This window comes from Euleptes europaea, chromosome 19, assembly GCF_029931775.1.
Source record: "Euleptes europaea isolate rEulEur1 chromosome 19, rEulEur1.hap1, whole genome shotgun sequence".
NCBI lineage: Eukaryota > Metazoa > Chordata > Lepidosauria > Squamata > Sphaerodactylidae > Euleptes > Euleptes europaea.
Genome location: NC_079330.1, coordinates 15,323,201 through 15,350,707, shown reverse-complemented (window position 1 = coordinate 15,350,707; position 27,507 = coordinate 15,323,201). Strand labels below are relative to the sequence as shown.

Genomic DNA, 27,507 nt, shown 5'->3' with positions numbered 1-27,507 from the left:
TGTGAACCTGTGGCCAGCCTTTCATACCATTTCCTGAGCAGCGCCCAGCACCCACCCAACTTGCTTACAATACAAATCCATGCAAAGTTCCTCCAGCCTAAATCACTGATGTTCTACTAGGGAGGACTCCCTGCATTAGGGTCCTTCAATTTGGGGAGGGGCTGTGACTCAGTGGTGGAGCATCTGCTTAGCATGCATAAGGTCCCAGGTTCAATCCCCGGCATCTCCAGTTAAAGGGACTAGGCAAGTAGGTGATGTGAAATACCCCTGCCTGAGACCCTGGAGAGCCGCTGCCAGACAATACTGACTTTGATGGAGCAAGGGTCTTATTCAGTAGAAGGCAGCTTCATGTGTGTAATCCTAAAGAGAGTTACTCAGTCTAAGCCCATTCACTTCTATGGGCTTAGACTGGAGCAACTCTGCATAGGATTGCAAAAAGACCCTTCACTTTGTAATCCCAAAGAGAGTTATTCACTCTAAACCGATTCACTTCTATGGGCTTAGACTGGAGCAACTCTGCATAGGATTGCAATAAGACCCTTCACTTTGTAATCCTAAAGAGAGTTATTCACTCTAAACCCATTCACTTCTATGGGCTTAGACTGGAGCAACTCGGCAACCCGATTGCACTATTAGTTCAGGAGCCACCTCCCCTTTTAGCGGCGTCGCCCTTTTAAGACTCGCAGGGGAGGCGTGGCCCGGAAAAGGGCCGGGCTCCGCCCACCTGCCCGGGCCCAGCCCACCTTGAAAAGAGGCTGCGTCGCAAGCCCGGCACCATTTACCTGGGAAGCGGCGTCGGGAGAATGAGCGGGGAGTTGGCGCATGCGCACTGCGGGTAGGGGAGGACGGACATGCCGAGCCGCGGCGCTGCCCTCTGGGTAAGGACCGGGAGACCCCTCTGGGCGAGGGAGGGAGGCTGGCTGCGGCGCTGGTTGCCATAGCAACCCGGGTCGGGCGCAGGAACGAGCGGCCGAGCGTACGTGTGAACGCGTGACACGCGTCTTTTGGAGCGCGCGTTTGAAACCAAACTGGAAGGGGCCGTGGGGGGGGGGCTCTGGGGGTGCCAGAGATGCTAGGCTGCAGCTCTTGATTCGTGCGCGCGTCCCATAATACCATAATTTGGGGAGGGGCTGTGGCTCAGTGGTGGAGCCTCTGCTTGGCATGCAGAAGGTCCCAGGTTCAATCCCCGGCATCTCCAGTTAAAGGGTCTAGGCATGGTGATGGGAAAGAGCCCTGCTGAAGCTGGAGGGTGACAGATTCTGCTGAAGCTGGAGGGTGAGAGATTCAAAACAGATAAAAGGAAGCATTTTTTTCACACAGCGCATAGTTAAATTGTGGAACTCCCTGCCCCAGGATGCGGGGATGGCTGCCAACTTGGAAGGCTTGAAGAGGGGAGTGGACATGTTCATGGAGGATAGGGGTATCTATGGCTACTAGTCAAAATGAATACTAGCCATAATGCATGCTTATTCTCTCCAGGATCAGAGGAGCATGCCCATTATATTAGGTGCTGTGGAACACAGGCAGGATGGTGTTGCTGCAGTCGTCTTGCTTGGGGGCTTGCTAGAGGCCCCCAGTTGGCCACCGTGCAAACAGACTGCTGGACTTGACGGACCTTGCTCTGATCCAGCAGGGCTTTTCTTATGTTTAGATGCCCGTGTAGAGATACGCGTGTGTCAGGGTCTGCATGTCTGCGTGCACGCGGTTGCATGTATGTGCTACTAGCCCTGAGTTTGTGTCAGTGTGTGAGTATGTGGTGGTGGTGCGTGTGGGACGTAGTTTGTCAATGCAAAGGTTATCAGAACGCAAGCCTTTAGGTAAGGGGTATATTTTGCAAGAGGGCTGTGACTTCTGCGGATCGGGTGCTGGACCCCAGTCCTCAGCCCTGCAGTGCTCACCCCTCACTGGCTCGCCTGCCAGTGCCCTCCTCTTCTAGCTCTGCCCGTGTCCTAATGCGCTGGCTGTTTCGACACCGCTCTGCAGGAACAAGCCTCCTAAACCGCTGATAAAAATCACCGTGAATCGAGCATTAGTCATAATCCTGAAAGTACGGCAGGGACGGGGATGGCTGCTCCCGAGGAGGCGGGTTGTCGATTTTCGAGCGCACCTGCCGCACAGGTAGCACAGGCCTGGCCACCCGGTCAGGGTTAAGAAAGGTGAACTCGTTCCTCCTGTCTGTCGCCTCTGTCTGGTGTGTGGACGATGCTGGGCCCCGATCCTTCCGTAAAGCAGAGCTCTTGGCTTCTGCCGTTCTCGTCGGGGGTGCCGCTGGAATTGCCTGGCTCCCGCGAATCGGTGCTGAAGCTTGCTGACGCTGAACATTATGTGCAGATCTCATCAGATCCTGCTGGTCTTTGTCTGTAAATAAATTTGAATGTGCAGATCTCTGGCTTAAGTGGTTTCACGTGCTTAGTATAAAGTTTTGTACAGGTAATGGCAGGTGGTTGGGGTGGGTGAGTCACTTCCCAAAACGCTGCATGTTGGGGCTCCTGAGGCTTGCAGCTGTCTCCAGGTGCAACCCCTTCAGGGTTCTCTAGATCTTCCTTTCTAGCCGTCTCAGCACCTGAGGTTACCAAGCCTCACGGAGCAGGAGAGACATTCGCAAAAGGGAAGAGGCAGATTCCTCCGAGAGATAGCTGATCATTCCAGCTGCTTGCGTGTTAGGCATTCCAACGCAATTCTGGCAAGCTGCAGTTAGCTTTGCGACTTGCTGATGAGGGCTTATATGACTTATAAGCTAGCGCCTGCGTAAGGAGGATGGAGCTAATTTGCTGCAGCGTGCGTCAAAATGAAGCCTGCCCTGCGTTCCCAAGTCCCAGGCTGGGATAAATGGTAGTTGGGCACCCAAGATTGAGTGGGATGAAAAAATATACATAAATAATTAAAATATAATTTATTAGAAGCGCTGTGTCGAGATTAAAATTATTTTAAAATGTTAAAACAGCACAATGGCATTTCCTAAGGTTGATATCTATAACCACATGCCAAACGTGTTTCGGCCTTTATGACCTTCCTCAGTGGTCTGTTTGAAACCCATGTAAACCATGCACACGTTTCCAGATAAAAATACATATACAGACAATATAACACAGACCGGGCATGTAATAGATTGTATAATGTATTACCAAGTACACAAACATCTGGTAAGATCATCTCAAGTTGTTATGCTGGGCTGTATATGTCTCCCATATAAGATGTGTGCAATTATTAACCTGGTAAAACTATGTGGGATAGACGGTAGCCATTATCCATAACCTGTCATCTCTCAGCTGCATTAATTAGGTGCGTAGCAAGACCCAAAAGGAAGCCGGATTTGCTTCTACAGCATTAAAGATGCTGTGCAAAGGAGTTTTATTTGGCTTCCTGCACGGAGAGAGAATGGTCGCTGCCCGCCTTTTCTTTGTTTAATTCTAGATAGCTAGGACTCAGGGGCTGCTTTCTGCACTATAAATGATTATTTGAAGTGGGCCTTTCCGTGTTCCTTCGGGGTTTTGCATGGCGGTGACAGCGGCAAGCGCTTGTGCTTGCATAGTTGCGCACCCAACTCTGCTGGGGTTGTGGCATCCTGTTTTCTCTGGCTAGGGTTCCGCTTGTGCGGTCTTCAGGTCTGCATTGCCCCTTTAAAATGTGCTGTTTCCTCTTAAAAATAACTGCATGCCAGCGTTGAGTGTTTCATTGGCAGCTTTGAAATAGTGATGCAGACCTTGGTAGATTGTTGGGACCCTGTCTGATTTTGGAGTGGGGTTTTGTTTCTGGGGTAAGTGGAAACAGAAAAGGAAATCCTAAAGATGACCTTTTCTTCCCATGGCATCTTATCATGTATTAAATTGTCGCATTCTGCTTTTAAGGTCCTAGAAAAGGCATCTGTGTTGAGCTGTTGAGATCATGGTGATATGTAAGATTAACTATAATTGGCAAAAGCAGATGATTGGCTCAGGATAAGGATTGTTTTATTGGCTGATAGTCTTAGGTTTTACCTGTTTTACAAATTGATTCCTGCATTAATGGATTGACCTGTTTGGAAAGGCAAAACAGGCTGGGTAGCTTTGGTGATTCAGATCCCAGGAAAGGCAACCTCCTGGTCTGAGACATCAGTGCAGGCGGAAAACTGTCAATGGCATCAAAACACAGATGTGTGCATGTTCTCTCAGGTGTTTTGAGCACATGCTAGCTGAGAATTTGTGTGACGATGCTCCCGTGTGTGGTCCTTCACTGTGAGGTAGCTCATCTTAAGGTGAAATCAGCAAAGGGCATTTGGCAAATCAGTCCTAGCAAATGCCTTTCTAGCATTTGGGAGGAAGTGGGAAGTGCTATCTTTGGCGGGAGGGGTGTCGATGATAAATGTTGGCCTGAATGCTTGTTAAAATGGCAGCTCTAGTAGGCTTGCTTGCATTGGAATTTTAATGTGTTCCTTTTGTCAGTAGTACTGGAGAGAGCTTCTAGACATGTTTCATCTGTGAAAAAGCAGGCATGAATTGTTCTTCTTCTCGACTTCCCTATGCAAACAGGGGAGAAAGAGCAGTTTTGCATCCTACAGAAATTCCCCCGCCCATATATATCTACGCTGCAGCCATTACTTCCCTAGGAACTGGAGTAGAGGGAAGGGGTAGGGAGGTTCTTGGAATCTCTAACAAAGGATTTAATGCCCGCCCCCAATTACAGTTCCCAGGTTTCTTAATGGAGACTCAAGTTACTCTTAAACAGTGGCCCCTTAAAGCCTAAATAAAATGAATTCCAGCATAAATTTAGGAATACATTTTGTTAATCTTTAAGGTCCCATTGGACTCCTGTTGAATTTCACTGCCACAGACTAACACAGTTACCCCTCAAGTTACCCTAAAGCTCACTGGCAGTCTTCAAGCAGTGGCTGGGCGAACACTCGTCAGGGATGCTTTAGGCTGATCCTGCATTGAGCAGGGGGTTGGACTAGATGGCCTCTATGGGCCCTTCCAACTCTATGATTCTATGAAAGCTGCTGTACATTCTGCCCTGATTCTGATGATACGCCACTAAGCTATAGCTGCTCTCCTTTTGGAAAGAAACACTTGCACCCTGCTGCTTCCATGTTGGTGTACTTGAGACCTTGACATGAGTTTCTTAACTAACAAGATGATTGCTATCATGCCCCAATGGAAAATGTCTTGCGCACTACATACCTCTGGGGTCTTCTGCAAAGCAGGTTTACTCCTGAACAGTAGTTTAGAAATCGTTAGTGGCTTAAGGGACAAAACTTGGCATTGTTATTTATTTATTTACTTTATGTCCTGCCTTTCTCCTTTGAAGACCCAAAACAGCTTACGTTGTTCTCCTCTCCTCCGTTTTATCCTCACAACAACCCTGCGAGGCAGGTTAGGCTGAGAATGTGTGACAGGCCCCACCTCTACACGCTGGCTTTCTAGTATTATGATGAAGTATTATTGATACTTGGGGCTTACAGCATGTGTCCTTGTTGTAAGCTTTGGGTAACGCAACAGCCCTGTAAGGTAGATTGATATAATCTCTGTGTGGTAGGTAGGTGGCCTTTAGGGAAGCCCCCCCCCCTCCAATGAGTTTGCAGGCCTGCTGAGATTTGAACCAGGGATTTTCTGGTTCAAGCTCAGCCTCTTAAACTGCAATGCTGCAGAGAGTCACTCCAGTGTAAGCCCACTGATTTCAGGGGGCTTAGGCTAGAGTAGCTCTGCCTCGGATTACTATGTGCTATACCAGATATTTCCCCCCACCCTCCCCGCTCCGAGTGTACAGACAGGTTCTCTTTGTTCAGGGTCATGAGTCCTTTTTTGTAGGTTTTGGCAAGCGAAGCCCTGCCACTACCTCCGTCGCATTCCTTCCTCCGTGTGAGAAATTGTTAATCCTGAATAGCCTGATTTTCTTTTGGCCTTGGTTTTTTTCAGACCACAGGTGAGCAAAGCGACTCTCTGAGCTCCACAACCTTCAAAAAGGGAAAGTCTGTTTCGCTGCCCTTCTGATGAAGCCCCAGCAGTCTGTTCCTCTACTGGCTGGTCTTTTTAAAATCCGCAGCTAGCCACGGCAATGCTGTGAACGTGTCCCCCTGAACGTGAAGCATTTCTTCTTGAGTTGTCTCATTTCCTCTTCTTCAGAGGGAAGCTTTCAGGAGGAGTTTTCCTCCCTCTCCTGTCCCTCTAATCTTCTCTCCACGGCTGAAGGTTGCCTCACAAAGTGAAAACATTAATTGTGGGTGTTGGAGACAGCAGTCAGATAATGTTGGCTTTGCTTTTTAAAAGAACAAGCTTCTAGCCCTTATGGATCTCAAGGTAGGCTTGAAAGCCTTTGGAGAAATGAGCAAGCCGCCGAGAGCTTCAATGGGGCTTTGTTGCCCCTTCTTGTTGATAACCAGCACCAAGGGTAAATTATGCAAAATAAGTCTCTAAATACAATTTTGAGGAACTGCCACGTTTGCAGAGGTTGCAAGATGCTGCTTTCCTTGGCGAAGAGGATTGCTTTTCAAAACATCAGGATTTCCTTGGTGGTTATTGCAGTTTGCTTTCTTAATTTGACACCTTAGTTCTTGAATTCCTCTTAGCTTACGCTCTCAATCAGTGTGGTGTAGTGGTTAAGAGTGGTGGACTCTGATCTGGAGAACCTGGTTCGATTCCCCGCTCCTCCACATGAGCGGCGGAGGCTAATCTGGTGAACGGAATTGGTTTCCCCACTCCTCCACACGAAGCCAGCTGGGTGACCTTGGGCTAGTCACCGTTCTCTCCGAACTCTCTCAGCCCCACCTACCATACAAGGTTTCAGTTGTGGGGAAAGGAAGGGAAGGCGATTGTAAGCCGGTTTGATTCTCTTAAAAAAAAAAAAAAAAAAAAAGGTAGAGAAAGTCGGCATATAAAAACCAACTCTTCGTCTTCAGTCTGTACTGTTTGCTCTTGGATACACAGCCTTGGCCTTCCGGACCACTTCCCCTTGAATGGTCAAAATCCTGTGCAGAGGTTCAGTGTGTATTTGAGGAGGGTTGGTTGGGGGGCAGCCCACCCCTTCCATACACTGGATAACTGGATGTCCCGTAGAGTTATTTGTACAAGAGGCCTGTTTGCACAGATTTGATTTGCCTAGTAGTCCACACATTGAATGTTGTAGTGTGAAGACTCGCAGTGGGTGCCTATGTGGACAAGCCCCTAGGCAGTCATTCTCCCAATCCATGGGCACTGGATACATGCAGGAGATAGGACCTTCCAAGCCCCGATCCTGTCATGCATAGGAATGAACATCTGAACCGGGCTGGTTAAGAGTATTTTGTACTCTGTGCGGCTGTGCCATTTTGCTTGCCAGAGGTGAAATCTGGGATCCCAACCCAGGGCCGGCTCAGACTCTCTAAAGCTCTAGCGGAGAGGGAATAACGCATCGAGGACCTTGTTGACAGGCAAGCGCAGCTAGCTTTGCAGAAGCGTGAAAACATTGGCCTATTTTTTTTTCAGCTGATGCAGCGTGTGACCTGTTCTTAAAGTGTAAACTGAACCAGAGCTGAATCCCAATAAGGAGGGGCCCCTGTGTGCTAGATGCCGAACAGACTGAAGCAGGGTTTCTTATTCACAGGAACTAAGTCTGCCCCTTTGAAATGTGGTGTTGGAGGAGGGTGTTACGGATACTGTGGACTGCCCAAAAAACAAAAACAAATCAGTGGGTTCTAGATCAAATCAAGCCTGAACTGACCCTAGAAGCTAAAGTGACCAAAATACGATAGCCTCAGTTTAGTCACATTATGAGAAAACAAGAGTCACTGGAAAAGACCGTCATGCTAGGAAAAGTTGAGGGCAGCAGGAAAAGAGGAAGACCCAACAAGGGATGGATTGACTCAATAAAGGAAGCTGCAGCCCTCAATTTGCAAGATCTGAGCAAGGCTGTCAAAGATAGGACATTGATTCATAGGGTCGCCATGAGTAGGAAGCGACTTGACGGCACGTAACACACACACAAGTCTACACCTGTCAAGACAGGATTTGGGGAAGGCGAAAGTCCTTTAAGTCCATACAAGTTCCTAGTCCCTTTTGTCTGCACACATATCCTTCAGTGGCACATTGAAAGACAGTCCCCCTGCCTTCTCAGCCAATTCCATACCAGTTTTGCAAACCTCTGTCATGGTTCTCGGAAATGCCTTGCCGCAAACAGGTCGGCAAGTGGTTGTATGTGAGCCTGGCCTGTAGGTAGTGGAGGAGCAGATAAGGCTTGGCTGAGGAAGCTGGTCCTTGCGGAAGGGAGGGAAAGCCGGCCTGCAAATTGAAAAAGCGGCCTGTTGGGTCGTTTGTGGCGGTTGTGCTTGGCTTTGGCTTGCGTGTACTTGCCTCTGCCGCCGGCAGCCTCCTCGGAGTCGTCTCGCCGCGCAGGGCGAGAAACCGTTTCTTCCGGCTGAGCGGCTTGCCGGGCCCACTCGCTCGAGCCATCTTGTGACATAGAGCTCTGTGTGGGAGGGCAGGCTGGCGAGTCCCCCCCCCCTCTGAAGAAAAGCTTATCAGCAGGGCTGAATTATAGCACAGCGGAGGAAATAATAGCCTGTTGTAAAAACCCAGAGGTCTGTCGCAACCGGTCTCTGCTTTTTGTGGCGATCCCGGTTTCCTGTCATCTGTGTGTGTGTAAAGTGCCGTCAAGTCACAGCCGACTTATGGCGACCCCTTATGGGGTTTTCATGGCAAGAGACTAACAGAGGTGGCTCGCCAGTGCCTTCCTCTGCACAGCAACCCTGGTCTTCCTTGGTGGTCTCCCATCCAAATACTAACCAGGGCTGACCCTGCTTAGCTTCTGAGATCTGACGAGATCTGGCTAGCCTGGGCCACCCAGGTCATGGGATCCTGTCATCTACCTGCGAGCAAAAAAAAGAAAAAAAGGCACCACTTTAAAATTATGTAATAGCCCAGAGTTTAAACACTGCCTTTTATGAGTTCCAGGAAGCAGGATGATACGTGCTAACAGTCCACGGTTTGGGGTTTTTTCCTTCCCCGGGACTTCCAATAGTTTAAAGAGCGTTAAAGCGGCCGAACAGGGTAAGAGTCATGCCCAAATAATCAGACGCGTCGCCCGCCTCCTCCACCGTGCATTTGAAGGAGGAAATGACGTCATGGGGTTGTCAAGCAGGGAAGGGCGGCAGAGCAAGGGCTGATGACTCGGTCAGGAGAAATGTGTCTCTGCTCCTCCTCCTCCACCGCCACCACCTCCCGCTCTGAGTCACTTTGGAGATTGAGTCATGGTACGTGACTGTAAGGTAGGCAAAACTAGGTTGCTGCTGGGGAGAGGGGAAGGGAGGGGAGGAGGAGAGGCGGCTGCAGCTTCCTCACTGTTTAAAGAAAAAGAAAGGGGGGGGAATGCCAGCTTGATAAATGCTGCTCTGTGTTTGCTGGAGGATGGCACGTCCTCTCCTTCCAGCACAGAGAGGGCAGCTTGGTCGTAACCGCTCGCTGCGGATGCTGGAAGATTTCATGACAGGTCCCTCTGCGGTTTTTTGTGCCTGTTTTCCCCCTGGCCCTGGGCAAGCATCATCCTTGACCCATGCTTAAACGTTGGGTCTGAATATGTTAAAAACCGGCTGCAAACCTGGACACGAAACTGCGGATAGTGTTGAAGTGTGGACAAGTGTTGGTTTACATCCCGCCTTTTCCCCAGTGAGGACCCGGCGGGGCCTGCATCATCCACCTCTCCTCCGTTTTATCTCAGGTTAGTCTGAGAGTGTGTGATTGGCCCCAGGTCACCCAGCAAGCTTCCATGGCGGAGTAGGGATTCGAACCTGGGTTTCCCAGATCCTGATCTGACACTTTAACCACAACACAGTGTGCCACTGAAGGATTTATGCATGCATCGAGCAGTCTCTGCCTCTTTGCTTTCATAAATGACACACAGGTCTTACAGTTGTCTCCCAGCACAGTCCCTCCAGGACAAGGCCTAGCTCAGAAAACTGAGCCTGGGTTTCCCTTTTCATTTGACATCGAAACCAGAAATAAGGTACAACGCCGAGGTTAGATGTAACCCTGGTTAAGGGTGATAGAATCATGATGTCTGTGCTGAGCTTTGAGAGATGCACACCAGAAGGAGCCTACTGTGTAGATTTATTTATCCCATTTTCATCCCGCCCTTCCGCCAAGGAGCTCAGGACAATATACATCATTCTCCTCTCCTCCAGATTATCTTCATGGCAGCCTACACTTAGGCTGAGTGAGAGCAATTGGCCGAAGGTCGTCCAGCAAGTTTCACAGCGGAATGGGGATTCGAACCTGGATCTCACTGAACCTAGGCCTGACCCTTTAACCACTGCACTGTGCTGGCGGTGAAGGAGATCTTGGCAAGCAAGCCCCATATTTATTAAACTTGTACCCAGTGTTTCACAGATGTGCCCAAGAAACTAATGCATTTGCTCTAGGAAGAAAAATGAATTGTACAATAACAAAATGCAAACAAACTCAAAGCATCAATAAAATTAATTGAGATGTAAGTTGAACTCTCAGTTTTTTGGAAGGCTAATTCCACACAGCTCTTTCTAAGCAGAGGCTGCTGTTGGGTTCTCTGGTGGAGGGAAGCCCGTTAAAAACCCAAGGTCATGAAATAAGCAGCGGAGATTTTTGTGGGTTATTGGCACATTCTTAACCTTACACTGGAGCAATTCACAGATGCTGGACAGAGCGGGGTACTACTAAGCTACGCTGTAATCATCAGGGTATGAGTGCAATTCTGCATTAGCACAGAAAAGCCACACAATGGTAATGCTCAAGAGAGCTTGAAGTTCCAAAGAATCTCATCTTTCATTGAAAGGTGTTTCTACTCCCCCACCCCCGTGGTGACTGGCCACTGTAAACTCTCAAAAAGCAGAGTCAACTACTAAACATTTCCAGGGGGCTTGAGTTATGGTGCAGGTCCTCCTCATCTGCCCCCATCCCGATATTCAGTAGCAGCTGGATAACTTGTGCAAAAAGTTGCTAAATCATGTGCAATCATGTAATTTGTGTAACTTATGTGGGTTGCAGAATTTGCTCCCAGGAAAGGCCACCAAGATGTGCTTGGGACCCTAGAAAGGCAGGCAGGTGAGGTTGGAGAGAAACCCCAGAGGAAGGGGCCAAGCGGGGAGACAAAGATCGAAGGAGCCAGTGTGGGGTAGACAGAGGCTAGCTGGTCAAACTGGTATCTGGTAGACCTGGGCTCCAGTCCCCACTTAGCTGTGAAGTTTGCTGGGTGACCTTGGGCCAGACACTGGCTTAGCCTTGCCTACCTTGTTGTAAGGACCAAATGGAGAAGGGAGAGCCCTGTGAGTCTCTGAGAATATCTTGGAAGAAGGGCAGGCTACAAATGTACTATGAGGACTTTCTATGCATTAAAGTAATTAACAGTAAGCGCAGTCAAGCATATATGGGGGGGCTGAAACTAGCAAAGTCCATCTTCAACTAAATAAAAATGATACACAAAGGAAGGGGGGTTCACGCCATAGGATTACCGCCAATGTTCAGAGTAATGAGCAAAGCAAGGCAGGTCCCTGCCCCAAAGAGTTAACAGTCTTAAGGCAGTGGTTTTCATACTCATTGAAGTTGGGACCCATTTGCAAAATAACTCTGCGCTACTTTAATCCCCTAAATGAAAATGCAAGAATCTCGCATCAGTTGACACGGAGCGAGGTCATACATATGCAGCAGGCTGTACGTCACGGCTGCTTCACACATGATGCAGGGGCAAGCCTGAATTTCCCATCAAGCCTCCCGGTTTCTCCCTGTTCCTTCTCTTCTTCCTGGCCTTGTAACCCACTTCTGGATCCGGACCCACAATCTGAGGACAGCTGCTGATCTAAGGCCCCAAAGTCACTCGTGCTCAGTTAGCAGTTACTCTCTCCCTTTGCCCTGGCCTGGTTTGCTCTTAATAAAAAGAGTGAGAATTTCTGAGGCAGCGTGTTTGAAGGCTGTTTTTAATAAGCTTGCTGGGGGGTAGAATTTGCACAGTTGTATGTCACCTGCAGCTTCAGTGGGAAGACCAAGGGGAACAAGGGCAGTTCTTGTGGGCTGTGGGGGGCATGCTTCTGCACCCCCTAAATTAGAGATCTTCTGTTTTGTGGTTTCATGCCTGCCACCATCGTGGATAAAACTGCCTTACCCATGAATGTGCAAGACTCCTGGGCTTCCACTCTGGCCTTTTGGTCGCCTCCCAAAATAATATTTAGTTATTTATGAATATGTGTACTGCCGTTGAAGAAACAAGCTGCACGATTCAGTGGTTTGGCGTTTAGTTTTATTTCCTCCGAACAGAAAAAAAAGGAATTTCCCCTGTTTCTTGCCTAATTTGTGTTAACATTCATCTTCAAGGGGGAAAAGGATCAGGGACCTCATTTGAGCACAGTGTTCCTTGTAAATTGGGAAATACCTGTTGCCAATCCAGGGAGCTTAACAAACAATTGATTATCCGGAGTTAGGGTGGAAGTCGGCCGCACTGGTTTGCCAGGGACTCCTTGCCTTTATTTTAGGTGATGAAGCCAGGCAAGAAGCAGTGTGCTTTGCAGAACCAATGAAGCCGTCATAGTGTGTGGCTTTCTAAGGCTGCACAGCTAGGCCAATTAGATGGATTAGTTTTTATTTAGTTTTGAATTAGATGGATGGTTTTTAACAGGGGCCACACGGGCTTTCCAAAGGGGGGTGGTTGTCTACAAATCTTGGCAGGCATACACATTTGGGGAGATATTTCGGATAGTAGGCAACCCTTTTCCCCACTTGCAGTGGCTTCTGAAAGCCAGCGGAGGAGAGTTATTTTGTTCTGCTCGTTCTGACCTAAGGATAAAGTCCTGAATTCTATATTTCTCTCCCAGGCCCTTGATGTAGCATTCAGTAACTAGCAATCAAACCTCCCATTAAAGAGTTGGCTGAAGACCCCCGGGCACAAGGGTCTCATTCAACATATTCCTGAGATCTGTTTATCGCCTGAACATGTCTTAAATGTAACTGTATAAAGTTGCCCTGTTAATATCCTCTTTTTACTTGCAGCTTGGGGGGGCGGGGTTTAAATGACGTGCTTGGGTATAGTAGTGGATTCAGGGTTAAGAACCAGTCAACTAGACACTTAGAGAACAGTTGCATGAAAAATTGACTTGCCTCCACCTGTCTGCTTGGGCTCACAAGACAGCCGGTGATGGTATCTCTGGAGGAAAGTTTGGTACCCACCATTCAAAGGACACATTATCCTACTGCTTTGATTGTCTGCATGCCATAAGGTTGGTGCTTTGTGGCCCTTGGTCGTGCAAGGGCTTGTGGCTTTTGCCTCTTTTGTTATTTATTTGACGGTTGCCTCAACATCAGTTTTGTGGGGCAGAAGCTTAAGATGATGCTCATGCCACCTCTGAAAAAGGCATCTCAGTGAGCTTTGCGCTGCCTTCTTTCTCCCTGCTTGAAGACTGATCATATGGTCTGCCCAGAAAATTTTCCTCCTTGAAAGGCCTGGCCAGGTTGAGGGGCTGTGGCTCAGTGGTAGAGCATCTGCTTGGTATGCAGAAGGTCCCAGGTTCTTTAACTGGCATCTCCAGTTAAAGGGACCAGGCAAGTAGAGGATGGGAAAGACCTCTGCCTGAGACCCTGGAGAGCCGTTGCTGGTCTGAGTAGACAATACTGACTTTGATGGACCGAGGGTCTGGTTCAGTAGAAGGCAACTTCATGTCCTTCAGTGTTACTCCTCTGAAGATGCCTGCCACAGCTGCTGGCGAAATGTCAGGAAAGAAAATACCAAGACCACGGTTACACAGCCCGGATAACCTACAAGAACCAATGCAACTTCATGTGTTCATGTGACTTTGCAAAGGTGGCGTTATTGGAAAAGAGCTGGTTTTTAGGAATGCAGCATTTTCTTGGGGAGTGAGGGGAGGGCAGGCGAGACATGCCCTCAGAGTACTTGATAAGCCTTTTAAGATATGCTCCAGATGAGGAGGGGCGGGGAGGCCTTCTGTTGTTGTCCCTGTATCAACTTGTGAGGGAAGCGCCACATTCCAAAGCAAAGGGTGGTGGCATGATGCAACTGTGACGGTGTGAGGGGGCTGGCGTGTGGCACTAGCCACAGGTTTTGGCCCCGGCCCATGTGGAGGCTGGCTTCTCGGAATCCCCAGAGGGTGTCTCATGTAACCAGAGGAGCTCCTGAGATTGTGGGAGCTCCACCAAGCCGGTTTCAGGGCCGGCCTTTTTCCTGTTCTCCTCCGCGTTACCACACAAGCGCTAGCTCCTCCTTGGTCTTGCTGGATCTTGCCAGCTGAGGAAGGCGATAAATCAAGCATGCTGTCTAAATCTAGGCCGGTTTTCCTTTGCTGTCAGGAGGACTTAATGATGCTGCCTTGTCCACTCCCCCCCCAACATTTCCACTCTTCTCCCAAATGCAGTTCTTAATGGTGCGAAATGACCCCCTATTTCGTTGGGATCCAGATAGACTTTTTTTTTCATTCTCTCTCTCCGTTAGAAGTCTGGGTCGGTCAGTGAAACTCATTGCTGGTAGCTTCAGGACGTAGTTTTGGGGAACCCCTCAGATGACTTACGTTCAGAGGCATTATCTCTCTTTGAATACTGGTGGCCGAATACAGACAACAGGGGAAGGCTTGTTACCTCTGTGCCCTACTTGGGAACTTCCAGAGACATCTGGCTGGCTTTTGGTGGCGTCGGCTGTGGGGGCTGCGGCTGATGTGAAAGACCTCTGCCTGAGACCCTGAGTAGGTGATGTAAAAGACCTCTGCCTGAGACCTAGAGAATCGCAGCCAGTCCGAGTAGACAATACTAACCGTGATGGGCCAATGGTCTGATTCAGTATAAGGCAGCTTCTTGTGTGTTCATGTGGATGTGTTCATTTTTGTTAGGGGCCGTGGCTCAGTGGTAGAGCATCTGCTTGGCATGCAGAAGGTCCCAGGTACAATCCCCGGCATCTCCAGTTAAAGGGACTAGGCAAGCAGGTGATATGAAAACCTCTACCCGAGACTCTGGAGAGCCACTGTCGGTCTGAGTAGACAGTACTTGACTTTGGTTCAGTAGAAGGCAGCTTCATGTGTTCATGGAATGCTAAACTAGGAGGACTCTTCTGGTCTGATCCTGCAACACAGTTCCTATGTTCTACGTGTCAGGAACATCTGCATCATCCAGTTGCCCTGGAGCTGCCTTGCAGGGTTTGAGCATCTAGTCCAGCACAACTATGTGCATGGTCTTGGGGGTCTCTTTCACAGCCCTCTTAATTGGAGATGCCCAAGGATGGACCTGGGGAGGTTCTGAATTTTTTCACTGGACTGCGTTCCCTCCCCAGTTCACTGGATTTTAACTGTAATTAAGTGATGCTGAAAGGCTCTGGATTCCATGTTGACGTTCCATGAAAGTAGCCTGCCAGGACAGCACCAGTGGCCCTTTTGTTTCTCCCAGCAAGTTCTGTTCTTCTAGCATCCCAGTTATGGAAGATAATAAGCACGTGCAAACTAAATGTGTTTGGGTTAATGCCTGTATACTTCCCTGTACATAAGACAGGCCATGCTGGATCAGACCAAGGCCCATCAAGTCCAGCAGTCTGTCCACACAGTGGCCAACCAGGTGCCTCTAGGAAGCCCACAAACAAGAAAACTGCAGCAGCTTTGTCCTGCCTGTGTTCCACAGCACCTAATATAATAGGCATGCTCCTCTGATCCTGGAGATAATAGGTATGCATCATGACTAGTATTCATTTTGACTAGTATCCGTGAATAACCCTCTCCTCCATGAACATGCCCACTCCCCTCTTAAAGCCTTCCAAGTTGGCAGCCATCACCACATCCTGGGGCAGGGAGTTCCACCATTTAACTATGTGTTGTGTGCAGGGCAAGACTCGATGCTGCGAAGGGTGAAGACTTTTCTGCCACATGGCTATTTTCACCGATAATCCTGCAGTAGGGACGCGCTTAGGAGTGGCCTCCCCTGGGCAGGCTGTGGCATGTAGTGGCCTCTGAGGCTTCTAGCCTTCATTGAGTTGTGGGGCATTAAAAAGTGGTGGAAGTCACCAGGATGTCTTGCACACCAGATCTCTTCGTACTCCCTGCCACTTTGGTGTTGATGCTCTTGTGTGGTATAGTTGCTAGTGTGGCAGGCGTGGACTCGCGAGGTCCACATCGGTGCCAGGCTGACATATATCAAGACTGGTGTGGGAGTAACCGCAGAGGAGGTAGCAACCATGCTGCTCACCAGTATGTAAAGAGGGTTTACAGTAAGACTGAGAGTGTCTGCGCATGCACCCAACTCTCTCATGTGTGGTTCTGGAAAGGGTTCTTCCAAGCTTCCTATTTCATAACTGCTGAGTTGTCATGAGCTGCGGGGAAAGCTTATCTGTCTATTGTTGTCCTTCCTCTCTTCTCACTAAGCAATTAGCCTTGTCCAGCAGGAAAGAGGCTGATAGGGCAGGGAGGGCTCTAGCCATTATTTCTTATCTCTCCCTCTCATATTATCAGCCAACAGAGTGATTTTTTTTAAAAAGCCGCTTCCAGGAAAGATCTATTTATATAAGCCAGCGCTTAAAATATGCACACAGACACACAAACCAAGAACATCCTTTGCTTCCAGAGCAGCATCGACTGGATTCTGTGGACTTAAAGTATGTCAGGAAGTTGTGATTAACATGCAGAAGAGCGGAACGTAACAGTTTTGTTCTAATTTAGCCCCCCATTCCTTGTTTTGGTGCAAAAACGAGGCTGCGTAGCATCCATAGATCAGGTGTCATGTCATGGACAGCACTGGCATTGGGCCAGGCTGCCTTGGTTTGAATCCCCCTCGCTGCCCTAAGCAACCTAAACGACCTTGGGCTCTTGACACACACTGAGCCCGGCACACTTTGCAATATGAAATGGAACAAGCCCAGCGTTCGCCGTCCTGAGTTCCTTTGAGGAGGGCTAGATGTGGCCGATGTTGTGCCGGCGTCCGCTCTTGTAACGGCTTTCCCACTAAATAGAAAAACAGCTGTCCGTAAAAGAGTGGAGTCATTTGGGAAGTCTGAGATAATCCTAAATCAGCGTCTGGATGCTTACGTAAAGCGTAGGACAGGGAATGAAGACCACCTTGGGAGCCAGGCTTCATAACGGTAGTGCCCTAGAAATCCAGTGATGTTGGGGAAGGAAATCTGTATCACAACTCAGTTCTCAGGCCTACAGGGGCTCAGTTCAGGTCAAGGCTGTGGCATGTGGGGGAGAGAGAGAGAGGTTTAAGGGTCCCTCCCCCCCATTACAGATCATCAACAAAGTCATGAATCCCATTAAAATCCAACATTTTTAAAAACAGTCAGGAACCACTACAGACAACAGCTTCTCTGAAGCCATGTAACACTTAAATAAGGTTAAGACTTCAAATGAGGAATTTTGGTTTGTTAGAAATCTCAATGAGCTGCAGCTTCAAGGTTACAGAAAGGCAAAGTTGTGTTTCACTGTTGCAGTCCACTGGAAACCCACCAACACTGGACAACTGAGCATTTGAGAGTCCAAAAAAGGTGGTGTTTATTCAACCTGAAGCAGTCCTTGGGAGCAGCTGTTTACTCCTTGCGCGTAGCCCATCAGCATGCGACTCTCCCCAGCAGGGCAAATCGCAGCTCTCTGGGGTTGTTTCAGGTCAAGGAGATGGCACAGAAGGGTCGCTTAAGCCCCCTGCGCCCATGGTCCCAATCTCATCTGGGCCTGTGTGCCTGGAGATGATTTCAACACGGAAGTTGCAGGCCACATCCTGTTGGGCCCGTGAACAGAGTACCGTCTAGGTCCTGACTCCATGTCTTTTCGTTTCCAGAGTACGGGGTCCAAGGCAAGTTTTGGCTTTTTACTGTGGTGAATTAAAATTGTCGTCTTGGGCCCGTATGGTCACAGGGAAATCTCTGCAGTGGAGCAAATCATATACTTGAGGGCTCTGGGAATTGACTGCTAATTGGTAGAAGCTGGAGAGAGAGAAAAAAACTGTTTGCAATCGTGTATCATCCCACACTTGGTTCCCCCAAAGTGGGTTTTGTCTGAGTAGCTCTTCGTTTGCATGTGGTGTAAGGCTCATGCTTCTCATTTGCCGCCCCCTCTGAAGAAACATGAAGAACGTTGTCCCTACAAACAGATTTCCAACCACAGACCTGAGAATCCCCGATCTGCAAATGTAGAATTGCCGCATCAGTGTGTTCCTTCTTTGCCAGCCAGTGCCGAGGCCTTCGAACAAAGGGGCTGCTGTTGGCCTCGGAGCTGGGTTGCCGTTACAATGGACCCCCTCATCTTTGCTGTGTGGTACTTAACACTTCCTATCCTCTTTTTCTCCCCCCCCCCTTCAAGGGAGCAAAAGTTGCGGGTTACCTGGCGAGAACCGTGGACTTCTAAAACGTTAAAGAACACAAACCAGGACATCATGTCAACAGCAGGAATTGCAGCACAAGAGATGAGAGTCCCCTTAAAGAGCGGCTTTCTCCATAACGGGCAAGGCATAGGGAGCCTGAAGACCTGTTGGCCGGGCCACAGTGGGTTTGAAAAGTAAGCAGTATATTTCTTTATTTGTGAAGTTTACACCCTGCCTTTTTGCCCTCATCAGGACCACCAAGGCAGCTGACAGATTTAAAAAACATACATAGTAAAAATCATTAAAATCTAACAAATACATCATTCGAACAATTAAAACCAAGTTAAAAGACACGTGCAAAAATAAAAACTTGTTAAAAAACATAGAGCGGGAAGGAGAAATCACTGATGGAATGCGAGGCCAAACAAAAAGAACAACATCTCTACAACGTATTTCCCCTTCCTAGTGCTGCTTAAAATTTTGGGCTGAATGTGTGTCGGGGGTGGGGGGAGTGGAGAGAGGGTGCAGTAAGTGGGGTTTAAGGGTTCTTGGCTTAATTTAGATCGTTCCCTTCTCTTCCAGTTCGTTTTTCAGCATGGACCCCGTAACGATGGCCTACAGTCTGAACTCTTCGGCTCAGCATCACTGTGGATCCATTGGTATGTACGTGGGAGGCTGGGGGTGGTTTGAGAGCTCAGTCGTGTTTTAGTTTGAAGGGAGCCTTTTAAAAGCAACCGCTTATTTTGTTCCAGGGGTGGGAGGCAGGGGAGTAGCAGCGTTAGACTGTTGCAATGGGAGCAAAACCAAACCGGCATCTTGGGGCACCTTAGAGACCTAACAGATTTATTTGCGACAGAACCTTTCCTCAAATGTGTGAAGTCACTGTCCTCCTCCACTGACACATGTACATGGTAATAAAGAAAACAGTTGTAAACAGTGGGAATCCAAAGGCCAGGAAATACCTATATGGTACAGAAGACCTGTGATATTCCTAGAGAAAGCTCAGCTGTGTGCTAGATGAGAACAGGGATCATTCACAACCGCCGAAGCCCATTGGTACAGCTATAAATAGTCCCCGTTCTTATCTTTTAATGGAAATATCACCAACCTCATGCAATGCCTGGCCTTTTGGCCCCAATGTTTACATTTTTTTCCTTTTGTACTCATCAATTGCATGCTATGTCAGCCGAGGAAAACATTTCATTCATCTAAGTGGGCTCTAGTCCTCGAAAGTTCTACTGCAGTAAATCCCTTAGTCTTTAAGGTGCCGACAACTCAGTTTTTGTACCTGTGATCTACATAAACGTTTCTTTTCCCTGCCCTAATTTCTGTGTGCGCAGTCAGCAAGTTGCGCCCGTGGCCTGGCCTTTGGCCTCTGAAGCAAGAGACTGAAGGCCCATTTGCAGTCGCAGCGGTCTTTGCCTGCCCCCTAGCGTTGGGCTTCAGCCCCCACGGTTGACAAGTCGAGAATCTGGCGAAGTTGTCAGATATGCTGGTCCAAAAGAAAAATCCAGAATGCAATCCACGTAATACATTTTACTGGGGACACAGCCCACTGACGTATAGTCATGTGCAAGCTTTCAAGTTCTGCAGCACTTTTCTTCAAGCGAGATATTAAAAAAAAACATATTAAAAATAAGAAAAGGAAAAAGCATTCGGGCATGGTGGAAAATTCTGGCATAGTCAGCTGTGTTCTGCTCTAGACTTAGAGTAGATGCTGATATCCAGTGCCTCCCAAGCTTTTATTGTGAGCAAGAGGACCTGAAATTGTTCTGCAGCAACTGCAAATAACAGCAAATGGCTCCTATGCCCAGGTTGTCTGGAATTGAAAGCCTGTATTTGCTAATATTTGTGGGCTCCCTCACATACTTTTTAAAAAACGCAGATGCAAGGGTGCCTTCTTTTGTGGTAATGGTCTGGATTTTTTCCCCCAGCTGAACTGGACTCCATTTAAGTTTAGGTGTCATTTCCTCCCTCCCTTCCCCGCCTTATGGATTTCTCTGTGGGATGTTGCGATGTAGCATTTCTATATGGAGGCACTCACCTGATCATTTCAACAGTCTGTTGGTGAGGACATAGCATTCCCTGTGCCCTCTTGCGATAGGTGCAGCGCTTCGGGGATGAACACATCTTTTCTACTCTGCTCCCAGCCAAGATGTCATCGGAGATTAGTAGACTCCGGAGGCCTCTGCGCCAATGACAGAGATTTCTAGGCAGTCTTTTTGCTTGGCACTTGCCTTGCTTTAAGCAGTGTGTGGGGAGGGGAGGGAGAGAGTTGGGGACACATTCCCCCCCCCCGAACTATCTCATGGTCTGCTCTTAAACACCTGGATCATCTTGTTCAGATTACAGGATACAGATGGAGTGATCGCATCAGAATTGTTGATGCGGCAAGGATAGTTCAAAAATTAATGTATGTTGGCAGGTCTACTTGGTTTCCTTTAAAAAAAAAATCAATTGCCAAGCAGGCAGTTTTCTACTGACTGAGAAGATGCGCATACGTTAATGTTGCTTATTAAAATAAAACATCGTAGCTGTAGCAGGAGTATTGTCGAAGGCTTTCACGGTCAGAGTTCATAGGTTCTTGTGGGCTATCCGGGCTGTGTGACCGTGGTCTTGGTATTTTCTTTCCTGACGTTTCACCAGCAGCTGTGGCAGGCATCTTCAGAGGAGTAACACTGAAGGACAGTGTCTATAGCAGGAGTATCCGAAGTATAGACAGTGTCTATAGCAGGAGCATAGACAGTGTCTATAGCAGGAGTCTGTAGCAGCAGTATCCAAAATGCAGTGGAGCAGAGCCACTCTTAAGTACCGAACACGAGTCTAGACAGGACTCTGTCTGATCCAGCAGTTCAGATTTATTAATATGGCAAAGCCATTAAAATATTCATATCAATTACAAGATAGAATTAAAAGATACAGTATCTAAAACGATGGAATATATCATTCTTAAATAAATTAAACAAATTAATATTAGCTAAAAACCTCAGGTTAATATAACGTTTTCCATTTTAGATTAGATTGCCAAGTCCCCATTTTCTCTGATGGATCTTGAGTATTGCAGCACAGAATTTACCAACTTGTTTCATCGTCTAGGCTGACCCTTCCCATAGGAGATTCCTCAACCTCCCAATCCAGCAGGGCTGCCAATATTTCAGTGGATTGACAATTGCGCATCTCTTCCAGTTATAAGCTCACTCTTACTTCTCTCCTCCTAGGGCCCGTTTCAAATCCTCATCTGGTAAATGGCCACAGCCACGCAGAGACCAGCAGCAAGGCCTTGCCTCAGAAATCCAGCCCGCTTCCGTTCAGCCCCCAAAGTGAGAGGCCTGCTTCAAACCCCAAAGACGACCCTATCCCCAGCTTCAGCAGACTCTCGATAAACACGAGCAGCCATTGCAGTGAGACGCCTCCCCACACACCAGTGACAAGCGGGGTTCTCCTCTTCCCTCCCACGCCTTCTAGTGAGCGTGGTGCCAGGCCACTGCCTCCCTTGCCCGTTGCTAAGGACTTCCTGCACGACGACGTGGACAGGGAAGTGGAGTTCCTGACCAGTTCGGACACAGACTGTTTGCTGGAAGATTGTGGCAACCCTGCTTTTAAAACCACCAGTCAAGGCAGGAGGAGCTTTCGAGGCTGTGGGCAGATCAACTACGCCTACTTTGATGCCCCAGCGGGGCCTAAATCGCAAGAGGCCCACCCTGCAGCTCCCCAAAGCGCATGCGCAGCCAGCGCCTGCCCCCCTCCTCCTCCACCGCATCAGCTACACCGACGGTTGCGGCGCTCACATTCCGGGCCCGCTGGGTCTTTCAACAAGCCAGTAGTGAGGGTATCGAGCCATTTCCATCGAGCATCTCCCACTTCTGACGATGATAAGCCGGAGGTTCCTCCCAGGGTTCCCATTCCTCCCAGGGCGCTCAAGCCGGACTATCGAAGGTGGTCGGCCGAAGTGGCTTCCAACGCTTACAGCGACGAGGATAAGCCTCCCAAAGTTCCCCCGAGAGAGCCTCTGTCCCGGAGCAATTCTCGAACGCCGAGCCCCAAAAGCTTGCCCCTCTACATCAACGGCGTCATGCCGCCCACGCAAAGCTTTGCCCCCGACCCAAAGTATGTCAGCAGCAAAGCCCTGCAGCGGCAGCAGAGCGAAGGCTCGGCCAACAAGGCCCCCTGCATCCTCCCGATCATCGAGAATGGCAAGAAGGTCAGCTCAACCCATTACTACCTGCTCCCGGAAAGGCCGCCGTATCTGGACAAGTACGAGAAGTTCTTCCGGGAAGCGGAAGAGACCAGCTCGAGTGCGGAAGGGCAGCCTTGGAATGGCGAACCCTCCCCGGCCAAGCTGGACTTGAAAGTCAAGGCAGATGGGGCCGGCCACGTGAAACGCAAACACCTGTCTTGCGTGGTTTCTCCATAGACCGCCCAGAAGGTCGGGCAGGAAGGGTTAACCAGCTGTGATCGCGAGCGGTTCTCCATGGGCGAAACATGGCAGAGCCCCTTTGGACTGTCAGGAGAAAGAGCAAGAAGGACTATGGCGGAGCTTCCTCTCGGTGCTGCGTTGCTCTGGACCAAGCGGGCCATTCTCTTTGGAATTAAAGGACTTGGAGAGAAACACTTCAGTGTGCATAGGGTTGGCCAGTTATTCAATATTCTAGAGTAATATATATGTTTTTAGAAACTCACATTAGTAGAAAAAAGGAATGCGGTCTTGCTAACGAGACTAGTGACTTAACGCCGAAAACAAAGGGTGGTTCAGTATTTTTATCGGAGGACTTTCAGCGCGACGGCCATGGCATTTTAAAATTATTATTTTTTCCTGAACATGTTTCCTGCTCTCTTCTGCCTGGCGCAAGCTGGTTCTCCTCTGCCAGGAAATGCCCTTGTTACCGTGGGGTGGGAGGATGTTGAGGAAGGAGACTGGTGATTCCGGTACCGGTTTCTTGACTTTGCATACCCGTCATGGGTTTGGGTAAGTGTTCTACGTTAAGGGTTCTAAATTTTGACCATGGGAGGAATTTAGATCTTGTTGGCTGGGCTTTCTCTGCATGGCCTAACCCCCACCCACCCCTGCCCATTTACTCAAAAGCACTTGGTAGGATTCAGTCAGTTGACTTGGACCAATAAATGCCAGCCATTGCCCACAACCGCATTCTTCACAAATCCCAGGGAATGGTTGGTGTTTGTCTGTCAGGTGGGTTAACAGTGTTTGAAGCTGTTGCCGCATGAACCGAGACAGATAGGGACAGATCAAGTAGGGAAGGAGAGGACCTTTTAAAGAAAAAAAAATGGACCAACTTCTGTTCTTTTGGCAGGAAGTATGAGTGATAGCTAGAAACGGGCACAAGCTGGTCTTGGGCTCTGGTTCCTGTTTTATATCCCATGAGGAGGTGATTTATTTTTGTTAAGTCAAATCGTTAATTTTTCCTCCCTCTTGAAGATGACACGGTGTCTGCCAGTTCTTCCCATTTTCTGAACCTCGGTGGTAGACAGGCCTTTTTGAGCCATCTGAAGGTTTTGGTGAAAGGTGGCGCTTTTCTCCTCCCCCCTTGTGCATTCTCTCGTGGCCCCTTCCACATACTAAAACCATCACGGGGGGGGGGGGCGGGAAGGTGCTCTCTGACGGAGGCCTGTCCATGGTCACAGTCTCCCGATGACACACACAAAAATAGCTGTTTACAGTGAATGAAATAAAACTGCTGAGTGGGAAGGTGTGTCTCCCGTCCGCCCCTCCCCCCCACAACTTCTGGGAAGCTTACCGGGTCCTAGTAAAAACACTAAATGAAGGTAACATAACATGTTCTAGAAATAATGCACTGAGACTTTAATGCGTCAGGTGTACAGTATTTGGAGGAAGGACGACGTTCACTTTGTATTTTTGGATATTGTCATGTCTTGAATTTAATAAAGTTATAATGTACTTATTTATGAAAATACGGCGCCTCTTGTGTTGACTGACAGGCTGTTGTAGGATACATGAGCACATGAAGCTGCCTTGTACTGAATCAGACCCTTGCTCCATCAAAGTCAGTATTGTGTACTCAGACCGGCAGCTGCTCTCCAGGGTCTCAGGCCGAGGACTTTCACATCACCTTGCCTAGTCCCTTTATCTGGAGATGCCGGGGGTTGAACCTGGGACCTTCATGCCAAGCAGATGCTCTACCACTGAGCCACGGCCCCTCCCCAAGGATCTTCCCTTTCTACCACCACCACCCCATGTTAATAAAATTGCAGAAGCACCCCCATCCTCCCATGGTTACGTTGCCAACGACTTTTGAGCGCCAGCTTTCTTTAACACATAGTGTAATTTGGGGTGTGTCTTTTGGCTTCCTATGCGAGCCAATCAGGAGCTCTGTCAAATCAGGCTATGGCTTTATCAAGATTGGGAAGGCTGGCATTATTGCATGCTTCCGCCGCCCACGGCGTGGGTAGGCAGTGTGCGAAACTCTGAAGAGAGATGGCGGTTGCTCTACCCTGCTGAGCTCATGATGGATCCTGGCCGGGCATGTGCAGGTTAACCCATTGTTCACTACAGCGTGCTCTGAGCAATGATTTGGGTGGAACTGCCGGCACTGCTATGCTGCTAAGGATCTGTGGTTCCCATTGGCAGAGTTTAACCACGGAGAGGAGCGAGCCAGGCAGAAGGGCCCAGCAAAGGAGGGGGACTGAACATCCAGGGTGCTGAGGAAACCAGGCAGCAGAGGGGCTTAAGGAAGAAGGGATGGGAATCAGGAAATGAAGGGAAGGGCAGAGAGAAGGAATCTTGAGGAGGACAAGTATGAGGGAGTATAGGCACTATGGCCAGGAGCTGCAGAGACCAGGGAGGCCAACAAACATTTGCCCACAGGCCTCCGTTGGGAAGAGGAACCGCCAGCAGTTGCATACATAGCGCTGCCCCTGGGATGGTGGCTTTTGCCCGGGGCCGGCCATGCTGTGTCTCTCCAGCTGTGTTTTTCTCCTCAAGATGTTCATTGGAAAGAGGTAGAGCATTTTTTAAATTCCCGATTTAAAATGTTGCTGCTTCCCTAACGGAGCCAGAGAAAAAGCCCACACAGAGATTAAGGCCAAACCTGGCTACAGATAGTAGCCAGTGAGCAAGTTGCCCGATTCCTCCTTTAGAGAGATGAATCATAGAGTTGCAAGGGACCACCAGGGTCATCTAGTCCAACCCCCTGCACAATGCAGGAAATTCACAACTACTTAACCCCCCACCCCCCCAGTGACCCCTATTCCATGCCCAGTAGATGGCCAAGATGCCCGCCCTCTCACCATCTGCTTAAGGTCATAGAATCAGCATTGCTGACAGATAGCCATCTAACCTCTTAAAAACCTCCAGGGAAGGAGAGTTCACCACCTCCCGAGGAAGCCTGCTCCACGGAGGAACCGCTCTAACTGTTAGAAAATTCTTCCTAATGTCTAGATGGAGACTCTCTTGATTTAATTTCAACCAGTTGGTTCTGGTCTATTTGCAGTTTTAGATGTGAGCGATCAGCTACTGTTGGTAAGGTGAAACGGCTGAAGGCGTTATTGGTAGCTTATGAAGAGGGTACATAGGATGGCCTGGCACCATTAACGTTTCAGGGTGGTGGGTGTGGGCTGGGTTCTGCCCTGTCCCCAGTGGGCTGCCAACATGACGTAGGACCATAGGTGAGCTCCATGCACCCTTGGCAACCTGCGGGGGGTGGGGGGAGATGGTACTCTTAGGATCCACTTTTTTTTAAAAAGGTTCCCCTCCCTCTCTTGAAGAATTTCATTCTACATTTTCTATCTACATATCTGGTAAATTTTTGGAACTTCTTTTTGTGGCATGATTAGGCAAGGTTGTAAGGTGTGGGAAACTCCAGGTTGTGCATGCTGACCCCTTGAGGGTCCCCCCATGCAGTCTTGGGAGGTTCCCCCCACGCCCACATTTGTAAGGATTAGGCCAGTCATTCAGTTTTATTTCGATACAATATCAGCTCTAGGTAATAATCAAAGTTAGGTTAAAATAATAAAAGTTGATGATTCTGGAAGGATGATTTGAAGAAGAGGAGGAAAGATCTTCTACTGGGATCTGGATTCACTATTTGTGCCCCTGTAAACATTAATAAGTAGATGCTCATTTTTTGATGGAGGTTTCTGAACCGTCTTCAAGGAGCGACCTCATGGTGAGCATGGTACAGTGGCCAAGGTAGCACATTATAGTACCCAAGGCCTCCCCTTGCCATTGTCTTCTAGCACAGGTATTTTGAAATACCTGTATTTTGAAATACATGACATCTGGATATGGAGCTTCCCTTCAGTCATGGCTTGTAGCCTTTGAGGGATGTCGTCTCTACAAATCTGTCTAAGCCCCTTCTAAAGCAATCCATTTGAGTGCCCACCCCTACATCTTCTGGCAGCAAATTGCAAAATTGTTGCCTGAAGGAACACTTCCTTTTTTATGTGCCCCCCTCTAAAGTTCTAGGAGCTCCGTGGCGCAGAGTGGTAAGCTGCAGTACAGCAGTCCAAGCTCTGCTCACAACCTGAGTTCGATCCCGACGGTAGTCAGTTTCAGGTCGCCGGCTCAAGGTTGACTCAGCCTTCCATCCTTCCGAGGTCGGTGAAATGAGGACCCAGCTTGCTGGGGGTAAAGGGAAGACGACTAGGGAAGGCACTGGCAAACCACCCCATAAAACACAGTCTGCCTAGTAAACGTCAGGATGTGACGTCACCCCATGGGTCAGGAATGACCCGGTGCTTGCACAGGGGACCTTTACTTTTTACTCTAAAATTCTAGAATTATGGTAGAAGGAACAAAGGATTTCAGTGGTTCTGGGATCCAGCCAGCCACCCACACGGTGCCTGACACTTAAGAAGAGGATTCTGCAAAGGGACTATTGCGGTTCATTCCGGTGGGAAAGGCTGGGCTTGTCTCTCCTAAGGCACCAGGTCTTGGCAACGTATCAAAGCCTCTCCCGCGAGTTCCTGAAACAGCTGATGTTCTGGCCAGCCCGCCCACGTCGATGCCACAGCAATCTGGATCTCTGCGCCTGTCTCCTGCTTTTCAGCTGTTGGAGGCCCACAGGCGCTGATGGGCGGAGATTCCTTCTGCTCGTCCTTTGGTATGCAACGTGACTTGACAAGGCATCCCATCTCGCTTGCGCAAGGGAGCTCTTTGATTACAAAGTCAGATCTTTAGAGAGCACAGAGGGCTGAGCTTGGCAGTGCCAGGAAGATGGCGAGGAAGAAGATGATTCTCCTCAGGAGGTCTGGTAGTGCATGTCTGCCTCAGTGCACAGTAGTAAATGAA

General features: G+C 48.9%; 1 protein-coding gene across 1 annotated transcript; it reads left to right on the top strand.

The window, feature by feature from the left end:
- The first annotated feature begins 811 nt into the window (after window positions 1–811).
- ERRFI1 (ERBB receptor feedback inhibitor 1) lies at window positions 812–22,656 on the top strand. The gene is made up of 4 exons (XM_056865066.1): window positions 812–878; window positions 18,242–18,436; window positions 18,825–18,901; window positions 21,461–22,656. Exons 1-4 carry the CDS (start codon window positions 823–825, stop codon window positions 22,654–22,656), a joined length of 1,524 nt encoding a protein of 507 aa, XP_056721044.1. The 5' UTR covers window positions 812–822.
- Window positions 22,657–27,507: the final 4,851 nt, after the last annotated feature.

Excerpts from the sequence above, each read along its gene's own strand:
- ERRFI1 (XM_056865066.1), top strand. The coding sequence starts at position 823 with ATGCGCACTGCGGGTAGGGGAGGACGGACATGCCGAGCCGCGGCGCTG. Across the intron at positions 879-18,241 it reads GCCGCGGCGCTGCCCTCTGG|GGAGCAAAAGTTGCGGGTTA; the intron begins GTAAGGACCGGG and ends CCCCCCTTCAAG. Across the intron at positions 18,437-18,824 it reads GGCCACAGTGGGTTTGAAAA|TTCGTTTTTCAGCATGGACC; the intron begins GTAAGCAGTATA and ends CTTCTCTTCCAG.